This window comes from Pelophylax lessonae (genome assembly GCF_965119305.1).
Source record: "Pelophylax lessonae genome assembly, chromosome: 4".
Taxonomy (NCBI): domain Eukaryota; kingdom Metazoa; phylum Chordata; class Amphibia; order Anura; family Ranidae; genus Pelophylax; species Pelophylax lessonae.
The window spans coordinates 54,673,033-54,699,509 of NC_138771.1; the positions used below are offsets into that span (position 1 = coordinate 54,673,033).

Here is a 26,477-nt window from a genome sequence, read left to right on the forward strand (position 1 = left end):
ATAACTGCAATTGCATTTACTATGCTAAAGGGTAGTCAGTATGTTGTGCAGTCATATCTGTTCTATAGTACAACTGTCCTGTGGACATACTTGTACTATATACTTACACTGATCAGCCATAACATTATGACCACCCACCTATGATTGATTTCTCCCCCTTTTGCCACCAAAACAGCCCTGACTCATCGAGACATTGGACTCCACTAGACAGGGCATCATATCACCTTCCCTGGCTTGCCTTCTTCCCATAGTGCATCCTAGTGCCATCACCAAATTAGCCAGCAGCAGGACTTTTGTATTTATGAAGAATTGGCTGAAACGTATTATAGAAAAATAGCACAATCAGGTGTTTTTCTATAAGAATTTAAATACTGCAGCAGATACCACAGGGTAAAATTAGCCAGAAGCAGGACAGTTTTAATGATGAAGAATTGGCTGAAACGTATTAGAGAAAAATAACACAATCGGGAGAGGAAAGGCGGGTTAAACCTTAAAATACGTAGGGGGTTCTTCACTGTAAGAGCAGTAAGGAAGTGGAATTCTCTTCCACAAAAAGTCGTATCAGCAGGGAGCATCAATAGTTTCAAAAAACTATTAGATGGGCACCTTAAAGACCACAACATACAGGGGTATACAATGTACGGTTAACAGCAAACACACACACACATCATAGGTTGAACTGGATGGATGGATATATTTTTTCAACCTCACAAACTATGTAATTATGTAACTATAAGGTGTTTTTCTATAAGAATTAAAATACTGCACTGGATACCGCAAGGTAAAATTGGCCAGCAGCAGGACTTTTGTAATGATGAAGAATTGGCTGAAATGTATTATAGAAAAATAGCACAATCAGGTGTTTTTCTATAAGAATTAAAATACTGCACTGGATACCGCAAGGTAAAATTGGCCAGCAGCAGGACAGTTTTAATTTGAGATATTAGGGCTAACTGGTGTATGTCTAACATTTTATCTATAAGGGCAAGTGGGGGGGGGGGGTAAATGGGAAATAATATAACTTAAGGATATTTAAGTAAATTCGCTATGGTCAGGACAGTAGGTAAAAGTGACTGTTGACCTCAAATAATCCACAAAATAAAAGACAACCCCCCCCCACCCAATAATAAGAACAAAAAATACACCACATTGGTTATTGCCCAAAGAGCTTGCAATCAGAATTACATTTTTTTTCCAAACTGACTCTAATCTCCCCCTATGCGGTTTGTCAGCTTTTCCTACAGTACCTTCCAATTCACTGACACTATGGGGGTTGATTTACTAAAACTGGAGAGTGCAAAATCTGCTGGAGCTGGGAACGGTAGCCAATCAGCTTCTAAATTCAGCTTGTTTATTTGGCCCCTTTTACACCAGTAAACCGGTTGGGCCCGCCTGTCAGTTTTTCAGGCAGACCCGATCGGACCACCCGATCCGATAAAATCCGCTAAAAATAGACGTATGGTGGATCGGAACGGATGACAATCGGATGGAAATGAACATGCAGTCCATTTCCATCAGCCGGCCCCATGGAGGAGAGCTGGCTGAGTCCGTGTCTGCTCTGCATAGGGGTTTAGCGAACAGATCCCCCGCTGAGCAGGTAGATCCTGCTTGAAGGGATCTGCCCCATCTGGAAGGAGCCTTAAGTTTTACAAAAAAAAAAAAATGCAAACGAATTGATTTTTTTTTGCAGAGCTCCACCAGATTTTGCACTCTCCAGTTTTAGTAAATCAACCAATATGACTGCTCCCCCCCCATATCCCCTATCTTTTATAGTGAAGAGGTTGGCTTAAGCAAAAAACCCCTAGCCCCTCTTAACCCTTCTAAGCCTGCTGGCCATAGTTCAAAAACCATGCAGTGCATTAAGGCTTAAAAAACTTCTTCTGGACCAATCTGCACAGAAATTTCCTGGACCTCAAATCTTGAGCCCACAGGATTTTCCTCAAACCCATGGTAGTGTCAAATTCGAACCCCATTCCTGGGAATGATGCATGTGCAGGACTTTGGGGTAACTTTTAACCATCTTGATCATAGTATGCATAGTTCCACTTTCTAAACAGAAGTCAATAAAATGTTAGATACTTGTAAATTGAATAATTCTGTAATTTCCTAGCTCTAGAAAATGTAGCTGAAAGTGAGTATACCTGTGGGAGTGAGAGCACTACGCTCATTAACCATGCGACTGACAACATTATCTTGTTCTTCTTCTTGGCGTCGTTAATGGCCAGTGGGTTGAGGATGGCAGACTGCCGGTCCAAGCTGATTACCACAGTGACAAAAGCACAGGAATACATAGCCAGAAGCTTTAGGAACATCAGTATTCTGCAGGCTATGTCTCCAGCATGCCATTGCACTGTGATGTTCCAAATAGCATCCAACGGCATCACGATGAATGTTACAAGCAAGTCGGCTGTGGTGAGATTGAGGATTAAGATTCGTACATGTGACCTTTTCTTTCTGCTTGTCCGAGCAGCTGCCCAAAGAGCAGCCAAGTTGCAGGTGGCGGACAGCGTGAAAATGACAAATGTAATGATCACTCGCGCCTTGGCAGCTGGGGAGAAGGTGGGTAGTTGAAAATGGGTGTGAGTTCCATTAGTTGAAGTAATATTTACATCCAAGTCACATGAGCCGCTGAGCCACTGTGCATTGCTGCAGCCTTTGAGGCCAACGTCTTTAGAGATATTCATTTCTTTAAAAAAAAATAAAAAAAATTAGACCTTTATTGCATATATTCCATGGTATAAATATGGGAATAATTATAACAGAAATATGTTTTTTCTATATATTGTATATTTCACCAACTGGGTGCTGCAGATTTAAGATTACATCTTAACAAAAATACAGGTTATTATTATTATAATACAGGATTTACATAATGCCAACAGTTTGCATAGTGCCATGCAAAATGGAGGGAGACAGTACAGTTACAATACAATTTAACCACTTAAGCCCCGGAAGATTTTACCCCCTTCCTGACCAGGCCCTATTTTGCGATTCGGCACTGCGTGACTTTAACGGACAATTGCACGGTCGTGCAATGCTGTACCTAAACAAATTTGACGTCCTTTTTTACCCACAAACAGAGCTTTCTTTTGGTGGTATTTGATCGCCTCTGCAATTTTTTGATCATGCGCTATAAACAAAAAAAATGCGACAATTTTGCAAAAATAACAATATTTTTCAAATTTTTTTATATTAAATTCCCCCCCCCAAAAAAGTAAAAATCTAAATTTTTTAACATTTTTGGCCAATTTGTTTTCTGCTACATATGTTTGGTAAACAAAAATCACAATAAGCATATTTTGATTGGTTTGTGCAAAAGTTATTGCGTTTACTAACTAAGGGAAAGATTTTTGTCATTTTTGTTGTTTTTTTTTTAACGAGTAATGGCGGCGATCTGCGATTTTTTTTGCGGGACTGCGGACAGATCGGACCCTTGACTGACATTTCTGACACTTTTGGGGGTACCAGTGACATTAGTAATTACTACAGTAATCAGTGCTATACATATTAAAAATGACACTGGCAGGGAAGGGGTTAACTTTATTGGGGAAGGAGGGGTTAAGTGTGTCCCTAGGGGCGTGCTTATTACTGTGCAGGGATGTGGCTTTTTATGTAACAGCAGAGATCTACGGTCCTACATAGCAGGACCGTATGATCAGCTACAGATGACGCTGTGTCTTACAGCGAAACGCGTCTAGCGATTGGTCGAGCGGACAGCCACATGATTTCCGGCCGGTGGAATGCACGCTGCGGGAGCAGCTAACCACCGAGCCGTGCTTTGTATTCTTGCATGTCTTTTAACAATGTTTGTGAGTATACCCCTGTTGTTTACCTCAATAAATTCCCTGTTGAAACGATCTTCTCCATGATCAGTTTTCTTTTATGAGGATACTCGGGATTTATCACTGCATTTGAGGATCTTTCCAGCAACAATCTTCCCATATACATCGAAGAAGCTGTGTGCAAAGCCTTACCAGCATTTCATGCCTGCTATTAACCACTTGGTGGTAAGTAGATAACCAAAGGGGGTAACCCCTTATACAACATGGATCAAACACTCAAGCACCTTATTATTTCGGGAGGATTGATATATGGACATTTATAGTTTGTCAAAGCACTTTATATGAATTTATATGAATTTTATGAATTTTTATCACCAATTATTGATTATATGAATTTAAGCATATTTGCACAATTATTTTAAAGCAGCGCTGCAATCACTGACTATCATTTCAAAAAGAGCACTAGCTCTTTTCACTGCAGCAAGCAGCTTAAACCATTATTTTTGCACAAAACTTAGCACTTTAATCACAAAGATTGTATACACCATAAGCGCGAGGTCCCACAGTCCTGCAAAGAGAGATAGGTGTTTCAGCTTAGCTGACACACAATATCTTTCTCTGCCTGTCTGACAGAAGAGCCACCTGCTTTGTTGAATTAGGCAGGCGGCTCTTCTGTTAGTGTCTCTGAAGATTGCGGGAGGCCAGCGGTGATCGAGCCCACTCCTCCCGCAGTCTAACTCCCACTGTGTCTAATCACAGTGGGAGCGCAGCTCTGGCGGCGCAAGAGCACCACTGAGACCGCGTGCACATAATCACATAGATCTACGTGATTATGCTCAGCTGAGCCACCCTGCTGCAGTAAATCTGCGTGGGGTGGTCGGCAAGTGGTTAAAGGAAGCCTGGTATTTATACAGAAAAATACAAGCATTTGCATTGACTCCTGGGAGATGAGAGTCATCAATCCCAGAAGTCAATTTCCCAAACTGTTCCCGCAAAGTTGGGGGCATGAAATTGTCCAAAAGGTCTTGGTATGCTGAGGCGTTAAAAGTTCCCTTCACTGAAACTAAGGGGCCAAGCCCAACTCCTGAAAAACAACCCCACACCATAATTCCCCCTCCACTAAATGATTTGGACCAATGCACAAATCAAGGTCCATAAAGACATGGATGAGCGAATTTGGGGTGGAGGAACTTGACTCTCCTGCACAGAGTCCTGACCTCAACCCGATAGAACACCTTTGGGCTGAATTAGAGAGGAGACTGTGAGCCAGGCCTTCTCTTCAACATCAATGCGCTTCTGGAAGAATGGTCAAACATTTCCATAGACACACTCCTAAACCTTGTGGACAGCCTTCCCAGAAGAGTTGAAGCTGTTAGAGCTGCACAGGGTGGGCCAACTCAATATTGAACCGTACGGACTAAGACTGGGGTGCCATTAAAGTTCATGTGCGTGTAAAGGCAGGCGTCCCAATACTTTTGGTAATATAGTGATTGTATAAAATATCCATACCTGAAATCCCTATTTAACTTGACTTCTGTGTATCCTAGTCTTTCCTGTACATTGTAAATAATCAGCGCCCTCGATTTTGTAATTCTAAATTAAAGTCATTGGTATTCTAAATACACCAAGCAATCACTGCGACGGAACAGATCAGGCGTGCTGCAGATGTGCACTATATCTTTATACACCTACAGCTGAAATTACTGCATGCAACACTATAATCTAGTAAAAGCATACAGAATGTGCTTATTAAATTGGTGGATATATAAAGTCTGTTTTGTTGCCTGGCTTTGACTCTTAATTGGTCCTACACCACAGACTGCTGAACAAGTTTTTCTATTTTTCATATGCATATTACATACTATGAGAAAATCCCACTATCCATATATTTTAGAGCAGATGTTAAAACATTTTTTGATATTATTATTTTTATACAGGATTTATATAGCACCAGCATTTTGTGTAGCGTTTTACAAGATAAGGGAGACAGTACAGTTGCAATACCATTCAATGCAGAAGGATTAGGCGGCCCTGCTTGTGGAGCTTACAATCTAAAAGGGAGGGGGAGGTGGTACAAGGCAAATACAAGTAGATGTGGGGGATGAGCTGATGGAGGTGGTTAGTGTACACTTTTTAGATGGAGGTGGGATAAGCTTCTCTGAATACAATAAGAATGGAATAGAATTGTAGCACCCTCCTAGGTAGGTGCAAGAGAGAGAGTATAGTTTTGGCTCTGTCTGCCTATCAGGAGCAGCAGGCAAATCTATATTGCTTTCTGCTTAACAGAGAGCAGGATCTTTGAGTTAGGTCTGATCATGGTGCTCAGTGTGTGATTTATTTGGTCTGGGGAGTGTTCTGCGCTGGTCCAATGGGGAGGCACATTGGACAGTGGAGGAAAACCTGACCAATGGGTACACAGGCTTTGATACAGCTTCAGTGATTGGCACAGACTAGAGGTCTCGGTGCATTGTGGGGCGTGGTATAAAAGCCAGGAGCACATGTGCTGTGGGGTCTTTGGCTGGCGAGCAGAGTCCCGGAGGGCTGTCTCCTCCTCTGCATTGGTGGCCCGTGGTCACAGGCAGTCGGGGACCAGTAGGAAAGGAACTGAGCCCAGAAGTCAAGAAGAGCTGACTGGGGGGGGGGGGGGGTAGAGACACTGGAGACCCTCCTAAAACAGTATCGTGAGTAAAGGGGATCGTGTCTAAGGACCTGACTTGAGGGTGGCCATCCCAGTATAGGATAGTCAGAGGACGGGTATCAGTCTGTGGAGTGAAAGGGGATACTAGGCGGGTATCCCGAAGATAGTCTTTCTTACAAGTGATCTTACAGAAACCTAATCCTGATTCGTCTAGTGGCAATGTGGATCTGCAGCCTGGCTGCATCTTCAGACAGGAGTCCTCATCCATTGTGAATAGTTCAATTTGGAGTATCCCACTCTTCCCTTCTCCCATGCCTAAATTAAATAAAAAAACACAAAAACAACTACAACCCCTACACTGTTTATTGACTGAGCCAAGGAGTAAAGAGTTAAATGTGCATGCTGCAGTTGCTAACGGTAACCCAGGGGGATCCCAAGGTGAATAATCCAGCTGTCCTCAAGGGGGCAGTGCTACAGAATAGAATAAAATAGAATAGAATAGAATATGTTTTTAGGGATTTCCTAAAGGTGAACAAGGTAGAGGAAAACCCAGACATGATTGGGGTAGTAAGTTCCAGAGAATGGAAGAAGTTCTGGAAGATAATAAAGGATAATAAAGAATAATATCGTGGATTTTGTACATTCCATGACAGTTTTTTTTTTTTTTTTTTTTTTAAACAGCACTGTATGCTATTAGTGCTTGCAAACCAAAATCTCCTAAAAATCTCTACATAATGAAAACAAGATAAAACTGCGCTTAACAAATGAAAAATACTGTATGTGTAAATGTAAAATTGCACATTTTTGCAGAAGAGTGAAACTTGAAGGTACTCGGAATTGTAAAATAAAATGAGTTGCACTAATAATATTTGACATTTCTCTAAGCCCCCATTCACAGTTGAGCAAAGCATAGTTTAGGCAATTTTGAGGTCTTCTTTTGTGTGTTTTTGCATCTGTTTCAGGAATGAAGTTCCATACAGGACTTCTTTGGGGCAGGGTCATGTAACTTTGGCCTGTAGACTTTTATTATGTGACCGCCTAAGAAACGCATGTAAAGCATATTGTTTTGCACCCTCCCATTGAAGTCAGTGGGGCCAAAAACATCTGATTCTGCTTCAAAAATAGCTCATGTTCCTTTTTGAACTTCAGGGACCTGGCAGTCTTTGGACCAGATGAAGCAAAGAGAAGTATTGTGGACTATAGATCCACGTTAAGACTTTATGGGCATCTTAAAGTGGAATCCTGGGATAACTACTCATAAAATTGTATTCTCCTCCCTCCTAAAACGTATGCTTAAAGAGGATCTCCAGGCTCCTTCAGAAAAAATTAAAAGTCAGCAGCTACAAATACTGTAGCTGCTGTCTGACTTTTAATATTAGGACACATACCTGTCCAGGGATCCAGCGGTGCCTTCACCCCAACTGATTTTTCAATTGGCTCTTGGGTGCTGCCGCCGCCATTTCTTGTAAGGGAAACCAGCAGTAAAGCCTTGCGGCTTCACAGCTGATTCCCTACTGCGCATGCGCGAAGTGCGCTGAGCTTTGTGGATGGTCCGGGAGCGGCGGAAAGAGGAGGGGGTCTGAACTTCTGGGTGACTTCACTGCAGCAAGAAGAAGCGGTTACCAGGGCCATCTTACCATGCGGGCATGCTGGGCAGTTGTCCGGGGGCCCCACTTGCCTGGGGGGTGGAACCCCCAGGGCCAGGACAAGGGGTGTGTAGGAAGGGGAAGTTGCCTTGGGTGTAATGCTTTATTGCAGGTAATGGGGCGCCCTGACCCTAACCCTAATAAAGGAGAGGGGCTTAGTTTGGCATCTTTGCCCTGGGCGCTGGATGGCATTGTCCCGGCCCTGGCCCCACCTGCCCAGTGACCCAGCCAAGCATTATTCCTGATTCCCAGGTGCATCCCACCACCAAACTTAGCAGGTGGTAAGTGCCTGTCGACCCTGCGCTGCTGTCAGGCCACTTGGGCCGTGGAGGGGGAGCGCACAACTGCAGGAATGCCTGTCTGCCTCCACGGGAACAGGAACACACAGGACAGTCAAGTCTGACTCCCGTCCGTGTGTGTGGTCACCGGACCCAGCCGCCCTACTTGGAGGCTGTCATTAGCCTGGCATTGCTGTACCAATAACTATTGCCTCATCGATATGTAGCATTTTTATTCTCGTGGGTGATTGTGTAGGCAGGGCCCCAGTGCACTGCATTGCCCGGGGCCCTTTAATGCTCTTAAGATGGCACTGGCGGTTACCTGTCAAAACCAGGTACTTGCTTCCTCCGCTGCCACATTTGGCACCTTTCAGGGGGGAGGGGAGTGGGTACCTGGTTTTGACAGGTAACCGCTCCAACTTCCGGCTGACTTCACCACAGCGAAGGAAGCTAACAAGCAGAGCTTCCCCTTTTTGGTGGAGCTCCGCTTTAATAACTTGTGTAAGAAAGATTTGGTCATGTGAGGAGAGAGCCCTCTGACAACAGCTAGTAAAGCCTGGAGCAGTGATCTCACCCATAAGCTCCCATGTCCCATTCGTTTTTGACGCTCCCTCCTCTCCCCTGCAGCGGCGCTTGCTGGCACAGGGGAGCCAATCATGTGACTGGACCCAAGCAGCCTGAAAATAATTAAGTATACAGATCTTTCTTACACAAGTTAGTCAGCATAGGTGATAGAAGATGGGAGGGGTCAGATTTAGGAGTAGTTAGAGAATTATATTTAAAGGGATTGTAAGGCAGAAGGTTTTGTATCTTAATGCATTCTATGCTTTAACCACTTGCCGACCGCCGCACGACTATTTACTGCGGCAGTCAGCCACTCCTGGGCAAAGCGACATAGGCTCCTTGCCCAGTAGCCTGTAGGGGGCCAGCGCGCGCCCCGGAGGCGTGCTCCCGCCCCCGCTTGTTCCCTGCCTTCCCTGCGCGTGTTACCAGCGGCTCCAATGTCCGCGATCTTCCACAGGAGAGGGAGAAGGACGGACGGCTGATGTAAAAACAGCCGTCTGTCATTCTCCCTGATGTAAGCACAGAGGCTATGCGATCCTGCTATGTAGGATCGTATGTCTCTGTGGTTACATCACAAGCCACACCCCCCACAGTTAGAATCACGCCCCTAGGGATACATTTAACCCACTGATCACCAATAAAGTTAATTCCTTCCCTGCCAGTGTCATTTTTTACAGTAACAGTGCATATTTAGAGCACTGATTACTGTAGTAATGTCACTGGTACTCCCAAAAGTCTCAAAAATGTCAGTCAGGGGTCCGATCTGTCCACCGCAATGTCGCAGTCCCGCAAAAAGAATCGCAGATCGCCGCCATTACTAGTTAAAAAAAAAACTATAAAAATGACATAAATCTTTCCCGTAGTTAGTAAACACAATAACTTTTGTGCTTACTGCGATTTTTTTTACCAAAAATATGTAGCAGAAAACAAATTGGCCTAAAATGTTAAAAATTTTGATTTTTACATTTTTGTTTTTGAGAATTTCATATAAATTTTTTTTAAAAATATTGTTATTTTTTCAAAATTGTTGCTCTTTTTTTGTTTATAGCGCAGAAAATAAAAATCGCACAGGTGATCAAATACCACCAAAAGAAAGCTCTATTTGTGGGAAAAAAAGGACGCCAATTTAATATAGGTACAGCGTCACACGACCGCGCAATTGTCCGTTAAATTCACGCAGTGCCGAAACGCATAATAGGGCCTGGTCTTTGAGCAGCCAAATCCTCCGGGGCTTAAGTGGTTAAGACAAAAAACCCTTCTGTGTGCAGCAGCCCCCCCAGCTCCCCCCAATACTTACCTGAGCCCCCTCTATATCCAGCAATGTTGCAGGAGTTTCTAAACTGCCCCGGACTCCCCTCCTCATTGGCTGAGACAGCAGCGAGGTGCGATTGGCTCCCGCTACTGTCAATCAAAGTCAGTCAGCCAATCAGGAGAAAGAGAGGACAGGGCCGGGTTGCGGTTCCATGTCTGAATGGACATGGGGAGCTGTGACTTGGCTCGGGTTCCCCCATAGCAGGCTACATGCTGTGGGGGCACTCAATAGGAGGGAGGGGCCAGGAGCACAGAAGAGGGACCCAAGAAGAGGAGGATCCAGGCTGCTCTGTGCAAAATCAGCTGCACAGAGGAGGTAAGTATAACATGTTTGTTATATATATTTTTTTTTAAATGTGACTTTACAGTCACTTTAGGGCTTCTTTCACACGGCCGCTCCGCTGCTTTAGTCCGCTGCGGGACTTTTTTTTTTTTTTTTTCACGGAGCGGATGACATTTGTGTCATCCGCTCCGTGTGCCCGCATATCATCCCATCCGTTTGCGGATGATATGCAGACATAATGTAAGTATATGGCATTGCGGATGTCAGCGGATTACACCGCTGACATCCGATTTTCCTTCCTTTCCGTTTTTTACACGGATGAAAAAATAGGGTTCTGTTCCGGTGCAAAAAACGGAACAGAACTGAAAGGAAGAAAATCGGATGTCAGCGGATGGTATTCCACTGACATCCGCAGTGCCATTGACTTACATTATGTCCGCAAATCATCCGCAAAAAAATAGGATGATTTGCGGACACACGGAGCGCCCGTGTGAAAGGACCCTAAATCAGTAGTATACCCCACTTTGTTATTGTTTCCTACAGGTAAGCCTATAACAAATATAGCCATGCAGCATTTATCAGTGTTTTTGAGCCATAAGCTTTTGTGGTAATATAGTTTTGCTAAAAAAAAAAAAAAAAAAAAAAAAAAGCTAAAAAATGCTTTAAAGAAAAAATGCTAATGCAAAACTGCTGCAAAACACTAAAAAAACTTGCATTTTTAAAGCAGCATTCTACAGCTAAAACTACTGGCGTTTTTATAGCATCCAGTGTGCATGAGGCAGTAACTAGTGAATAAAAAAACACTATTTATTGTTTATAAGCATTTATAAGTCATAAGCTTTTGTGGTAGTATAGTTTTACTAAAAAAAAAACTAAAAAACGCTATTGTATACACTATAACGGAAAATTTCCTATCATATACTTACCGTAATTTTCCTTTCCTGATGGACTCCATGGCAGCCTACGTGTGGGTTTACCCCACCTCCTCTCCAATGCTATGGGACCCTACACCCATAAATTACAGCTCATGGCTAGAGAGAGAATATGTTCCATAACTAGCCGAATCTAGACCAGTGGGTGGGAACTCCCGCTGCCATGGAGTCCATCAGGAAAGGAAAATTACGGTAAGTATATGATAGAAAATTTTCAGTTTTCCTGCAGACTCTATGGCAGCCTACGTGTGGGAAATAACTAGTCGACACCACACAGGCAGGATTGCTGATCAGAAAAAAACTTTAACTCACACTGTCAACAGACAGAATTTTCAAACCAAAATTGACAGAAGATAAGGAAGCCGGCTCCACACAGTAGAGGGCCATAAAAGTATTGATGGAGGACCATGAGGCCACCTTGCAGATAACTTCTGGTGCCACATGTCCGAAGCCGCCCAGGAAGTAAAGATGCTCCCAATCAAATTTGCTGTCACAGCCTCCTCCATGTCCTTTGCCTTATAGGCCTTTTGGACAGCCAGAACAATCCAAGCTGCAATAGTTCTAGACGAGGAATGTTTCCCTCTATTTTTGCCAGAAAAGAGGATGAAAAGATGATCCGACTGTCTAAAGGAAGCCGTAGCCAGAAGGTACTCTTTCAGAGTCTCTCCCACATCTTAGGGGTGAACCCCGGCCGCTTCTGAGGCCCAGGAAGTAGGAAGAACAATCTCTTGGTTTCCGTGGAAGACCGAAGTGACTTTTGGATTTGAGTTGAGCATGGGTATGAGAACTACCCGGTCTGGGAAAAAGGTTAGGAATGGTTCTTTGTAGCCAAGGGCTGCAATCTATGAGACTCTTTTAGCCGAGGTGATCGCTACCAGGAAGGCAGATTTGATGAAAAGATCCCTGACAGACATAGAGTTGACTCCTTCAGAGAGTGAGTGAAGAACAAGTGGAAGGTCCCATTTGGGGAATCTCAGTCTAGCTGCACCCTTGAAAAATTGCCAGACAAGCGGATCACTGGCTCAGGAGACTCCAATGAAGGCTGACAAGGCCGAGACTTGAACTCTAAGAGTGCCAACTGACAGAGCCAGATCTAGACCTGACTGTACAGGTTATAAGATTTCTTGCACTCTGGGGACTGTGTATGATTTCCCAGTGGAGGACGTGATTTCCACGAACCTTGCCCAAACTCTTCTGTAGACTCTGTTCGTGCTTGCCCTCCTAGAACTCATAAGGGTGGAGATGACTCCCAAGGGGCAGCCTAGGGCTTCCAACATCTCCCTCTCAAAAACCAGATCGTCAAGTGCAGCTGAGCCGGACATGGATTCAGCATTGCCCCCACCACAGAAGGTCTGGTCTGAGGGGAAGGGGAACTGCACTCCGATAACTGAGCTGCATAAGAAGTGGAAACCACGGCCTGCTCGGCCAGTATGGAGCTATCATCACTACCTCGATGGCCTCTGATTGGAGTCGCTGCAGGAATCAGGATGACTGAGGTCCAGGGAAAGGCATATGCTCTGTCCAACTTTCAAAAATCTGACAGAGTATCTAGATGAGCTGATTGCATCTCCCCAACTCCCATTGTTGGAGAAACCCTCTTTGAAAGAGGCACATCCTCCCAAGGGCCCATTTGACCATGGGGGCCGTGGGGTCAATCGCGCTGATGATTCTGAGGAACTGAGAGGCTTTTAGGTGTAAAGAAGAAAAGGCTAGATGGACTCTTTCCCAAATTATCTGGATTTTCTCCAGAGGTAGGGAAAAAGTACTTTAGACCGTGTCAAACTGAGCCCCTAAGTAGACCAGACACTGAGCAGGTTCCAGATGGCTCTTCTCTAGGTTCTAAAACCAGCCAAACTCGAGGAGTGTTGAGATAACTTGGGCCCTTTGAATTAGCAGCTGTTCCTTGTCCTGTGACAGTAAAAGAAGATCATCGAGATAATGGTGTTAGCATATGCCTTTGTTCTGATGAGAGCCACTACCGCCAAAAGAACCTTTGAAAATACCCGCAGGGATGTTAAGAGTCCGAAAGGGAGGCATGTGAACTGAAGGTGCTTTTGTCAAACCGCAAACCGAAGTTATCTGCGAAACTACTCTGCAATGGGCAAATTAAAATAAGTATCCTTTAGGTCTATTTAGACCAGCCAGTAGCCTGGCAGCACAGGTTTTTGAATAGTAGTTAGGGTCTCCATTTTGAACCTTTTGTTTTTGATAAACCTGTTAAAATACATGAGATCTATCACAGGAGAACTAAGAAGAGAGGTGAATACATACCAAGAAATTTTTCCCGCTCTGGAACTGGAACCACCATGCCCTGAGACCGTCTATGTAGGAAAATAGAACCTGCTTCTTCTCTTCCGAGTGAGGCAAGAGCGTAGGCACAAATCTGAGAAGGGGGTTTTCGTTGAACAACTATGTGTGCCCCGAGGAGACTGTCTTGATGGTCCATAAATCTGAGATTAAGGCCGCCCAGAAATGCCGAAAATGGAGCAGGTGTGCCCCCACCTGACCTGTGGGCCCAATCTCAAAAAGATTTAGTGGATTCTCACCCACTAGAAGTTCTGTTCTTGGTAGACCTCTGGGAGGATGACTGGCCTCTTCTCCAATTTCACCGAAGGTTCTGTCCTGGCCTGTCCTGGCCTGTAGAAGCGAGCATCCCTTGCTCAGTCTGCACTTTACCTCCTCGACTAAGGTCTCTTTTGGCTGAACAGCCACTTATCCTGGGGTAAAAACCTCTGACTTCCCACCGGTGGCCTGGGTTTTGGCACTGTCCAATTTGTTACCAAACAGTGAGGATCCCTCAAAAGGAATCCTACACCGGGCCTGTTTAGAAGCCGGATCGGCAAGCAAGGGACGAAGACCCCCCACCGGCCCATGGAGCACCAGCCGCCACTGGTTACCCTTTAACACAGCATTCTACAGCTAAAGTTACTGACGTTTTCATAACATTCAGTGTGCATGAGGCCTTGGATGATCATCTGCATTGCGTTATGTGTATATAGGCTACATTTTACTATTTGTATTTCCTTTACTAATTTTTAAACACACATACTACTATTACCAGAGGAGCTGACACTCCTTTTCCCAGTGACAGTATACAGGAGGTGGGAGGATTGGGAATGGAAATTACACTTCCAGACTCATTCACAGGCACAAGGAGATTTGTGGTAAACCTCAGTGTTGCAATCTAATCACTTCTAGAGATAATGGAGAGGCCATGCTTTTCAACTACAAGGGAAAAAAGGGACTTGTATTAACCCTTTGATTGCAATACTAGACTATGAACATCATTGGCCACCAAACAGAGGCTAATACTGCAGCATATGTAACAAATTTGTGGCAGACAAAGGGTTACATTTTTTAAACACCAGTAATCTCTGATGGATCACCAATAATCCATATGTAATGCTTAGTTTTCTTTCATGTTGAGTCAAAGGTTCCAGAAGATAAAGAACACAATCAGAGATACCCTATACAATACTGAAAACCAATTGTTTGCCGTGCAATGGCCCAATCAGCACAGCCTTTATTTAAAGCCCCTCCAGAGATGGATCGAACATTTGTTTTCATGTTGAGTCAAAGGTTCCGGATTAGAAAGAACACAATGAAAGATACCCTATACAAGACTGAAAACCAGTTGCGTTTTCCAAGTGATGATGCAATCAGCACAGTCTGCCTAAAGCCAGCCATAGAAGAATCGAATTTTGGCTGGTTCAGCAGGGACCGGCCAAGATTTGATCCATCTAAGAACAGGCTGGTTGTACTCCATCAATCGACTTCAGTGCATACAGCCTGTTGGATCTCTGATGGTGGCTATAGCCACAAGCAGTGATTGTTGTGTTCTGCCACAAGAGAAGGCTCCCCACCGGCAGACAGGGCTTCTCAAAAGGCAGTACAGCCAGCCCCCCTGTACTTGGCCAGACCCCATCAGTTCAAAAGGGGGACCTGGCCACCTGCTTAGTAGGGATGATCGAACGGTTCGGGTCGACCATCGTTTCGGCCCGAACATTGGGTGTTTGAGGTTCGGCTGAATTTAGAACTTTTTGCCCAAAAAGTTTGGAATTTGGCACCCAGAACCGACCAAAATGCAATGGTTCAGGAAATGGGCTTTAAAAGCCTGTGATTGGACCAGAACCATTAGCAAAAGCCAATTGAGGGGGCAGGAGAATGCTAGGAATGTGATTGGAGTGACTAGGGGGTCCCTAGGCCAATCATTAGTGAATACGCCCCCCAGTATATAAGATAGCCCCCCGCCAAATTCCTAGCATTGTTATACAGGACATGGAAGAGAGTGGAAGCAGTTCTGTTAATTTTACTTTAATAGTGTCATTTAGCATTTATTAGTGTGAGGAAAGGGATATCTAGTGTAGTTAGAGTGCTCCTTTACACTTTAGTTAGCTTCAAAAATTTAGTTTCTGTAGGGAAAGTGTGAAGTGTCAGGGTGACCGTAATGTAGTGTAGGGTTAACTGAGTGCTATGGCAGGGTGACCGAACCCTTCCATATCAGGGTGACCGTAATGTAGTGTAGGGTGAACTGACAGTGACTGCTATGGCAGGGTGACCAAACCCATTTCAGGGTGACCGCTATAGAGAAAAGATGGTTTCTCTGAAGTCACTTTCGCTGCAGTAATATGGCTTCGCCGCCGTCAGCATTATTTTTGGCTGCAGGCGTCTATAGTAATTTTTTGAGCACATGTTTGGAGTCAGACATGACATCTGAACAAATGTATAGGGGGTATATATACACACCCATGTCTGTATATATACACCTGCACATATATAGGTGTGAAAGGAGCAGAAAAAACTACTTGCGCTAATGAAATAATTAACACCAATATAGTTACGCTCCTATCACACCTATATATGTCTAGGTGTGTATATACATATAAGTATGTGTGTATATACACCACTATACACAAGTTCAGATGTTTTGCCTGCCTCCAAAGAACCCAAAAAAACGCCCAGGTGTGTTGTTGCAGGCATTTTTGGGGGGTTTTTGGAGGCAGGCAAAACATCTGAACTTGTGTATACGGGTATATATACCACTATACACAAGTTCAGATGTTTTTCCTGACTCCAAATAACCCAAAAAATGCCCAAAAATACTAAACCAGCAAGGTGTGAAAAGAGAGAAGCCATATTACAGATCTATAATTGCACTAATACAAATTATCTTTTTTTTATGGTTCTGGACATGCTACAGAGCTGAAACTTCACAGGTACACCCCCAGACACAAAATCACACAAAAAAAAGTTCTTAAAAATTGTCATTTTTGATAGAGAGCCAATTATTGAAAAAAATAAATTTCTTTGGATTTAGTATCTGGGGGGGTACCTGTGAAGTTTCAGCTCTGTAGCATGTCCAGAACCAGAAAAAAAGATAATTTTTCGGTAGAGCAGGGATGGTGGGACCCTCCTTTTACAACTATATGATCTTTTTTTTTGGGGTTCTGGAGATGCTTTCACACCTTGCCGGTTTAGTAGCAGGCGTTTTTTTGGGTATTTTTTGGGTTCTTAGGAGTCAGGAAAAACATCTGAACTTGTGTATAGTGGTATATATACCTGTATACACAAGTTCAGATGTTTTTCCTGCCTCAAAAGAACCCAAAAAATGCCCAAAAAAACACCTGCTATTAAACCGGTAATTAAAGGTGTGAAAAGCGAGAAGCCACTAACCTGTTCTGTAAGTGTTCTAATACAAACGATCTTTTTTTTTTATGGTTCTGGACATGCTACAGAGCTGAAACTTCACAGGTACACCTTTTAGACCCCCCAGATACTAAATCCAAAGAAATTTTTTTTTTTACATTTTTCCAATAATTGGCTCTCTATCAAAAATGACAATTTTTAAGAACTTTTTTTTGTGTGATTAATAGTCCCTGGGGTATGACCCAGAACCCTAGGCACTTTTTAGGGGCATTTATTGGGTTTTAGGGCTTCAAAATTGTGTTTTTTGATTACCGAAGTTCGGGTCCCATTGATTTCAATGGGGTTCTGAAATCCGGGCCAAACTTTCGGGAAGTTCGGATGTTCTGGCCGAACCGAACTTTTGAAAAGTTTGATCATCCCTACTGCTTAGCAGAGCAGGAGGCCTGGCTGTACTGTCTCACTGCAGACACCAATCCTCTTCTGCCTCCCCTTAAAGCGCTGCCAGCTTCTCCTCTTCCTTTTCCCTCAAGCTGCACTGAAAGGGGGATTGGTTCTAGCACATGCACCCCTTGCTGTCCGGGCCCCCCTGTGTGGCCCTTTCTCCCCTCCTGCCAGCAACTTCTGCGGGCGCACAGAGGGATGTATTAGGATGGAGAGAGGGGGAAGGGGCCTTTAAATATATAATTTACTGGCCCCTTTCATTCCTCTGCACCAATCACTCCTGTGTCCATTTGCCACTGAAGCATAGTAAACTATGTTTACTATGCTTCCCTTTATGAATGAGCAGGAAGCCTCAGAGCACTTCTTATTTATTAATCTGTGCAGCTGAGGCTACAGAGAAAGGGACTGATAAATCTTTGTCCTCACTTACTGTCGGCCAAGGGAAGAGGGCCCTGTCAGGTAGTCTGTATGGGGCCCCATGATTTCTAACAGCAGCCCTGCTGGCAGAACGCAATAGTACTCAGTGAGCAATTCCCCATCAACACTGACTGTGGTGGAAGGAAAGAAAATTGCATAAACTATGGGCTGCTGGAAGTTATATTAAAGCCTTGCTTTTTTTAAAAATAATAAATATGTTATACTTACCTCCTCTGTGCAGTTGGTTTTGAACAGAGCAGCCCAGATCCTCTTCTCGGGTCCCTCGACCGGGTTCCTGGCTCCTTCCTTCTGCTGGGTGCCCCCACAGCAAGCAGCTTGCTCTGGGGGAACCCAAGCAGGCACGCTCCCGACCCGCGGCTCTGTGTGTCCATTTTCTAGAACCGATATAACCCACTAATTAGGGGAACTCTTAAGGCGTCAGCATACCGAGACATTTTGGACAATTTCATGCTCCCAACTTTGTGGGAACAGTTTGGGGATGGCCAGGGCTTGTGCAAAGATTTTTGACACCCTAGGTGCAACCTCATTTTGCCACCCCCTTGGCTCCACCCCTGACCCCACCCCTTTGCTCTGCCCATGTATACAATGAAGGTGACGGGGCTGGAAATTCTTGCAGCCGTGGTCTGCAAGCCCGCACCTGTGCCTCTGGACCCGGCCTGAAGACAAATAATGGTGGTTCGCTTCCTCACGCCAGCTGTGGTCTGCAGGCCCGGGGACGGCACCTGCACCTCCGGACCCGGCCGGAAGACCCAGAAGAAAAAAATTGACGGCGCGCTTGCTTGACACGCCAGCGAAGGATGTGTGGTCTAGGCTGGCGCCCACCTTGCCTATAGGTAGTGTTGGCCTGGTGCCTTGACTGAAAAAAAGGTTGAGAAAGACTGAGTTTGTAGCTAGAGCTTCCCATCATCTAAGAAATATCACACAGGTCTTTGAACTGTCAAAAAGTTGATATGCAGGGCCGGTGCTAGTCCTAGGCAAGATAAGCTACTGGCAACCCCCCCCCCTCCCTCAAAAAAAAAAACAAATTGTACACACCGTGTCCCTGGACTACACAAGGACTCCGCCGTCACCTCTGATCACTGTGATGACAGCAGAGCCCTCCCTCCTGTCCCTCATCCAAAGTTTCAGAGGGCAGAGTGAGGTTTTCGAAGCGATCTCTGACAGGCTGCACATTGGGCAGCTCTCCTGTGCCGTTGGGAAGTGTGCAAACAAACAGCCATGTGTTAGAACACAATGGGATCAATAGACAGCAATCAATAGATGGAGCCCAAGGACACGTCAGCCATCATCTGACGTTTATCTGAAGGGGCCTCTCTGGGACGATCGTCGGTGGTCTGGTCCTTCCTGGACGAGTGTCGGGAGCTGGGCAGAAGCCACTTCCAGGCCAGGCTAGTCCACGTATTGGTCGCAGGAGGGGAGCGCAGTGTCAGCTTGCTCCAATACACATGTAGTGTGCACGGCTCTTCTCCTCCACACCAGCACAGCTCTGGCTGCCAGACACTTGTTCAATGTATGATTAGGGCCCCTTTGTGTCTACCTAGGTTTAAAGTGTTCTCAGTTTAGCCCTAATCGAAGAGGCTCTACCAAACATTTGCTGCTTATTAAAATGCCCCAGTGACCGTGTTGATCGGTCTCCGCACTCCTCCTCATGTTTGTCTGTCCTGTCAGCCTGAGAAACCCGGCTCTACACACACTGCTGTTGTCATCTCCACACCAGGGAGCTGTGTACACAGCAGCCGCAGTGTTGCACCCTAGGCGGCTGCCTAGTTCTTCTCATGGTAGCACTGGGCCTGGGAATGGCCCCTTCCTGTTCCAACCTGACTGCACACCAGTGCACAAAGCAAGGTCTGTAAAGACATGGAGTTTGGGTTGGAGGAACTTGTCTGGCCTGCACAGAGTCCTGACCTCAACCCGATAGAACACCTTTGGGATGAATTAGAGTGAAGACTGCAAGTCAGGCCTTCTTCTCGTCCAACATCATTGTCTGACCTCACAAATGCGCTTCTGGAAGAATGATTAAAAATTCCCATAGACACACTCCTAAACCTTGTGGACAACCTTCCCAGAAGAATTGAAGCTGTTATAGCTGCAAAGGGTGGGCCAACTCAATATTGAATCCTACAGAGTAAGACTGGGATGCCATTAGTTCATGTGCGTGTAAAGACAGGCGTCCCAATACTTTTGGTAATATAATGTATATGGGAACTGTTAACCATTTGCCTACAGGGCACTTAAACCCCCCCTCCTGCCCAGGCCAATTTTCAGCTTTCAGCACTGTCGCACTTTGAATGACAATTGCGCGATCATGCAACACTGTACCCAAATTACATTTTTATCATTTTGTCAATCAAATAGAGCTTTCTTTTGGTGGTATGTAATCACTACTACTGGGGTTTTTATTTTTTGCTGAACAAACAAAAAAAGACTGAACATTTTGAAAAAAACAAAAAACAGTTTTCATAGTTTGTTATAAAATTTAGCAAACAGGTAATTTTTCTCCTTCATTGATGTACGCTGATGAGGCGGCACTGATGGGCCCTGATAAGCACTGGTAGGCTGCACTGATGGGCACTGGTAGGCTGCACTGATGGGCACTGACAGGCTGCACTGTTGGGCACTGATATGTGACACTGATGGGCACTGATAAGGCGGCACTGATAGGTGGCACTGATGGCTGGTACTGATGAGTGGCACTGATGGGCAACATTGAAGGGCACTGGTAGGTGGTGCTGAAAGGCACTAATAGGAAGCACTCATGGGCACTGATGGGCACTAATAGGTGGCACTGATGGGTGGCAATGATAGGCAATGATAGGCACTGGTAGGGGAGACATGATGGGGCACTGATAGGTGGCACTGGTGAGCACTGATAGGTGACACTAATAGGTGCGCTGGTGGGCACTAGTAGGTGGCACCGGTGGCCACTGGTGGGTGACACTGGTGGATGACACTGGTGGGCACTGGGGGCACAAATAATCCCTCTCCTCTTCGGGACCGATGTCCCTCTGACAGCAGCCGGCGATCGTTGTTTTTTTCTCCTTACACTGACAGTGTGAGGAGAAAAAAACAACTGATCGCCGGCTGCTGTTTACTTTACATGATCAGCTGTCATTGGCTGACAGCTGATCATGTGGTAAGGGGAGGGATTGCCTCCGATCTGTGATCAGACGAGTCTCATGGACTCGCCAATCACAGAGCGAGTCGGGCGCGCTCCGCAGGGAGTGCGCAGGCCGCTCGTTGCCGAGCCGAGATCAATGTATGCCTTCCCAGCAATTCAGATCCGCGCTGTAGCTGTCATTCAGCTATAGCGCAGACGCCAAGTAGTTAAACTTGCCAAAATATTAATTTTGTCCAGGCAGACCTAAGATTTACACAACTCTGCCAGACTACACAGCTACTGCAGTTTAGCAAATCTGTATGGTCACCCCCCCCCCCCCCCCCCAGCCCCAATGTGTGATTGGATAAAGAAAAGGAGAGCTTGTTCCTTGTCAGCACATGTGCATGCAGCAGACCTCGATTGACTTAAGTACTGACCCTTTCTATTCCTATCTGGGTTCTACTGTGCAAAGGGCGGTAAGGCTTCAATTCTATGTGATGAGGACCTACCTAAACCATCCAATCACTCTGTTTCCAATCAGGCAGGCCTTTGCACTACATAATTGCTGGTAGATATAAAGGAGACTGTATAATCAGATTGTAACATTCGAATTGAATGGCATTTAAATATAAAATTATAATTTTTCTTTTAAAATGTATATAAACCCAAAACCAAAAAAATGTAATATATTGCAGATAATTCGTCTTTGGTGTGGTGGCTGCATTTGTTTTCTTTTTTTTTTTTTAAGCTTTTTTGCTTTATTTTTACCTGGCACAGAAATAAAACACATCTTGTTCCTGGGTGGCTGTGTCACCCCTCTCCTCCTCCACTGTATCTATAGAGGAAGCCATGGTCATCACCCTAGGCTGCTCTCCTGATATGGACTCCAAACATGTCCACATATCTTCATCCCTATTACATGGGGACAGGACAATCTGTAGCTTACAGAAGATATTAGGAAGGAAGATATTCTTCAGTGCAGCTCAAAGGAAGTGACCAGGACACAGCATTTCAGGCAGGATCAATGGGTGTTTTCTGTATTTGCTGAAAATGTTCTTAGCTTGAACAAACAAGAAAACGAATGCAGTCACATCTAAGGACCGCTGACATCCGCTGCTCCATAGGGCTGAATGGGGCATCCAATCAGATCCGCCTAAAAAACTGACAGGCGGATATGATCGGACCCCCCCTTGTGAAAGAGCCCTTACATTTTTGTTCTTGAGGTTTGCTGTAAACTCAATTATTATAAACTTTAAACCCAAAACAAAAATGAAATACATTGCATCCTACCAATCATTAGATGTGGTGGTTACATTAATTTTTTTTTTTTTGTAAGCTTTTTCCCCTCTGTTTTTACCTGGGGAATTTGCCAGTAACAAACTATTAAAGTGCCCCCACTCTGCATGATGGAGCAACAGAGACCCCTTTGGACAGCAGCAGTGTCAGTCTGGGGGGAGGGGAATGTTGAACATGCTAACAGATTTAGATACGCTAAGCGAATAGAACAATATTGGTTCTAAAGACAACCGTTCACAGCCACATCCCTGGAAACCATATATAGTAAGAACAAGCAAACAAGCAAGGGGGGAAGGGTGCCAAAAATTCTCAAATCCAAAAAGGATAAGAGAATTGGCTCACATACCACCTTATAAAAGTGGGATTCTAAAGGCTGAGAGGTTGTCATCAAATATCATACAACATACTTTGTATAAAAAAGATACTGTTTTATTAAATTCATCAAAAAAATAGAGAATATATAAAATAGATTTTACATGTCATGTCCATGAATAGAAACAGGATACTTGGTATGTCCTATGCGTTTCGCTAAGCGATTAGGCTCCTATAGTAGCTTCTTCAGGGACCAGGTTCAAAAACGCTAACTTATTGAAGCAAAACTCCAGCTAATACTTATAAGCAGTCACAGCAAACTTTTTTCATTTTTCCTTTTGGAATAAAGGTTATACATAAATAAAAGCTGATCGTTGTAAGAACTCCTATGAGTGGTAAATGCTTTGCCTTAAAGTAATTGTAAAGGCACCATTTTTTTTTTGTTAGAGCAAAGACTGCAAGTCAGGCCTTATCGTCCAACATCATTGTCTGACCTCACAAATGCGCTTCTGGAAGAATGGTCAAACATTCCCATAGACACACTCCTAAACCTTTTGGACAGCCTTCCCAGAAGAGTTGAAGCTGTCATAGCTGCAAAGGGTGGGCCAACTCAATATTGAATCCTACGGACTAAGACTGCCATTAGTTCATGTGCATGTAAAGACAGGCGTCCCAATACTTTTGGTAATATGATGTATATGAGAACTGTTAACCACTTGCCTACAGGGCACTTAAACCCCCTTAAACCCCCCTCCTGCCCAGGCCAATTTTCTGTTTTCAGCGTCCCAATACTTTTGACAATATAGCGTGTTTTTGAGTACGCTTTAACGTTGTGTTTATCAAGGATGTCGGAATGGACCAATTCATACATCTATAATTAGAGCTCAGGCAAGCCAAGTCACTGTAAAGAAAACTTTTTAAACATTTCAAAAGATTTTGTACAATTATCAGCTTAGTAGTATGTAGTGAGCAGCGGTATAAATCAGAATACAAAATATGTGGTGCCAACTGGTAAAGGCACTTGGTAGGGCTTGCAATGACAGCATGACATACGGTATTAATAAAAGTTACACTTAAAAGTTCAGGTCATATCACAAATGACAATCAATTCTGCAAAATGAGTAAAATATCAACTGGCTATGAAGCTGATTTCTGTAGCTGTAATGAAATAAAAACTTAAAAAAAAATTAAAAGCTATAGTAAGCTAAATTTAAACCGATAAAAAAAAAGATATTTAAAAGATAAAGCAAACTGTAATCAACCAAATAAATAAGCAGCAATGTTATGCAGTAACAAAAAACAATCAGAAAGACTCATAGTGCAGTTTAGAGTAAGATAACCAATGACACCCTGGGGTGTATTTATACAAAACAATTGCATAGCAATTTGAAAGGACTAGTTCATTCGTTCTGTGAAAATAAAATAAAAAAACAAATGTTATTAGGCTATTTCCTGAGCTGGTTAAATATTTTCAATTGATGTTAAACAGACAGTACCAAATTTGGACACTGGATGGCACTAGGTTTTGTGGAAAACACCTATTATATTTCGTGCCACCTAGTGGCCAAGTGCAGCATTTCCGTTTTAACCAAAAAAAATAATAAGAAAAAACATTCAGCTAGCCTAGGAAATAGCTTAATAAGCCTTGTTTTTGCCCCAATCGCAAAGTGTGAATGTATATGCACCTTCACTGGGTACTATGCAATTTATTTTTCAAATAAATTCTGATAATTTTCTCTGGGTTACTAAGCAGCCATGATCCTTCTGTTATTAACCACTCATCTGCCAAGCTACTTTTATAAACGGCATGGTAGACATGTGGTTAAATCAAGCTCACACCCAATGTCTCCATAAAGAGGACCTGTCATCTATGCTATCTCATCCCCCCTTCTAGATGGTAAGCTCTAACGAGCAGGGCCCTCTAATTCCTCCTGTATTGAATTGTATTGTAACTGTATTGTCTTCCCTTATATTGTAAAGCGCTGCGCAAACTGCCGGCGCTATATAAATCCTGTATAATAATAATCACAAAGGGGTTTGTTAGCCTCTGTGTGATGGCAATAAAGTTAAAAAATAAAAAAGTGTTAAAAAAAGTATCTAAAATAAATAAAAAATTTAAAAATGTGTAAAGCCCCCCCCCCCCCATACACTCCTCATAAAAAAGCGCTGTGTAGGGCGATCACATGTATGTAAACATCATTTGCTCCACACGTGTGAGGTATCGTCATGAACATCAGAGTGAGAGCAATAATTCTAGGGCATAATTCAGGGTTAGCTCCAAATGAATAACCTGTAAAAGCTTTTAAAGCATCACCTATAGAGAAATTTGAATACCATTGTTTTTTTTGTAAAATTACAGGTGTGTGTAGTTTTAAGGCTTGACACGCTTGGTATCTATTTACTTGATGCAACCCAATCTTTTATATTTTACTCCCCAAAAATTGGGTATAATATTGTGTTTGTTTGCATTATAATTTTTTTTACTGATTTTTTTCTTGGAAATATGATTTGATAAATAGCTGTGCGAATATCGTGCAACATATAAAATTGCAACTACCACCATTTTATTCTCCAGGGTCTTTGCTTTCATAAATATATACTTTTTAAGGGGTACAGTAATGTCTAGCACAAAATACAGATTTTTATATGTGTGTAAAAAACACGTTTTTTTATATTTGTGCAAAAAACATAAAAAATTGCCCTGGCAGGCAAGTGATTAAAGTGGTTGTAAACCCACCTTTATAACTTGTACCTATAGGTCAGTGATGGTGAACCTTGGCACCCCAGATGTTTTGGAACTACATTTCCCATGATGCTCATGCACTCTGCAGTGTAGCTGAGCATCATGGGAAATGTAGTTCCAAAACTGCTATAGGTAAACCTATAATAAGGCTTACCTATAAGTGCTATAAACTTGCACCGTTTAGGAGATATTTACATTGCATGAGCCGATGACCTCATCGGCTCATGCGCTCTGAGGAAACAGCCGCCCGTGCCATTTTTTCCAGAACCCTGTGCCGTGACCGGCGGCTCCCGCACGCATGCGCGGGAGTGACGTTACGCGCCTCCAGGCCAGTAATACAGCCGGAGACCTCAGACCCAGAAGGAAGACGGGCGAACATGGATGCGGCCGTCAGCGGGGACAACGTGGGCTTCGTTTGCAGTTAAGTGTCACATAATGTGCTAGTATGTGATGCATACTAGCACATTATGTATTTACTTTGCAGGGAAAGAAAAAAAATAAAATAAAAAAAAAAAAAACCGAAGACTAAAAAACCGAACTCCCTTTTTAAATACACCCATTAATAATAAAGTTTATCCGGGCTTTCATTTAAAAACATCCCACATGTGCTGCATAAACTGTTGGCGCTATATAAATCCTGTATATTAATAATAATAATAATAATAATAATATGCAATATAGAACAACAGCAATAAAAATGATAGTTCACTTACCTCTTAGTGGAAAGTCACAGCCAGCCAGAGCAATGCAGAACTGTCACATGTGTTTGTCTTACAGCAAGAAATCAGTGTTCCAGCGTACAGATCACTCTAATATACAGGATAGAACATTCCGCATCCGCTTAAAAAAAAAAAAAAAAAAAAAAATATATATATATATATATATATATATATATATATAAAAATTAATTTAAAAAAGGTAAGCCGAGTCTTGCATCCAACGGGGCAAGCTGTGATTTCTTGAAGGCAGGTAAATAAAAATAAGATCCAATCTTCTTTATTGGAAGTTGTCAAGAAATTTTCTCCTATATTTTTTTTTTTTTTAATCCAAAAGTTTACAATAACAAAAAA

The 26,477-nt window shown here is 43.6% G+C and overlaps 1 protein-coding gene across 1 annotated transcript in view; it reads right to left on the reverse strand.

The window, feature by feature from the left end:
* The window catches only part of LOC309552344 (gonadotropin-releasing hormone II receptor-like), a 51,573-nt gene extending 25,352 nt beyond the window's left edge, over nt 1-26,221 (reverse strand). The window contains exons 1-2 of the mRNA XM_082253261.1: nt 26,121-26,221; nt 2,142-2,686 (exon numbers count right to left, since the gene is read on the reverse strand). Of these exons, the coding sequence (XP_082109387.1) occupies nt 2,142-2,684 (543 nt within the window). The 5' untranslated portion in view covers nt 2,685-2,686; nt 26,121-26,221. The remainder of the gene's footprint in view (nt 1-2,141; nt 2,687-26,120) is intronic.
* Between the last annotated feature and the right edge of the window lie 256 nt (nt 26,222-26,477).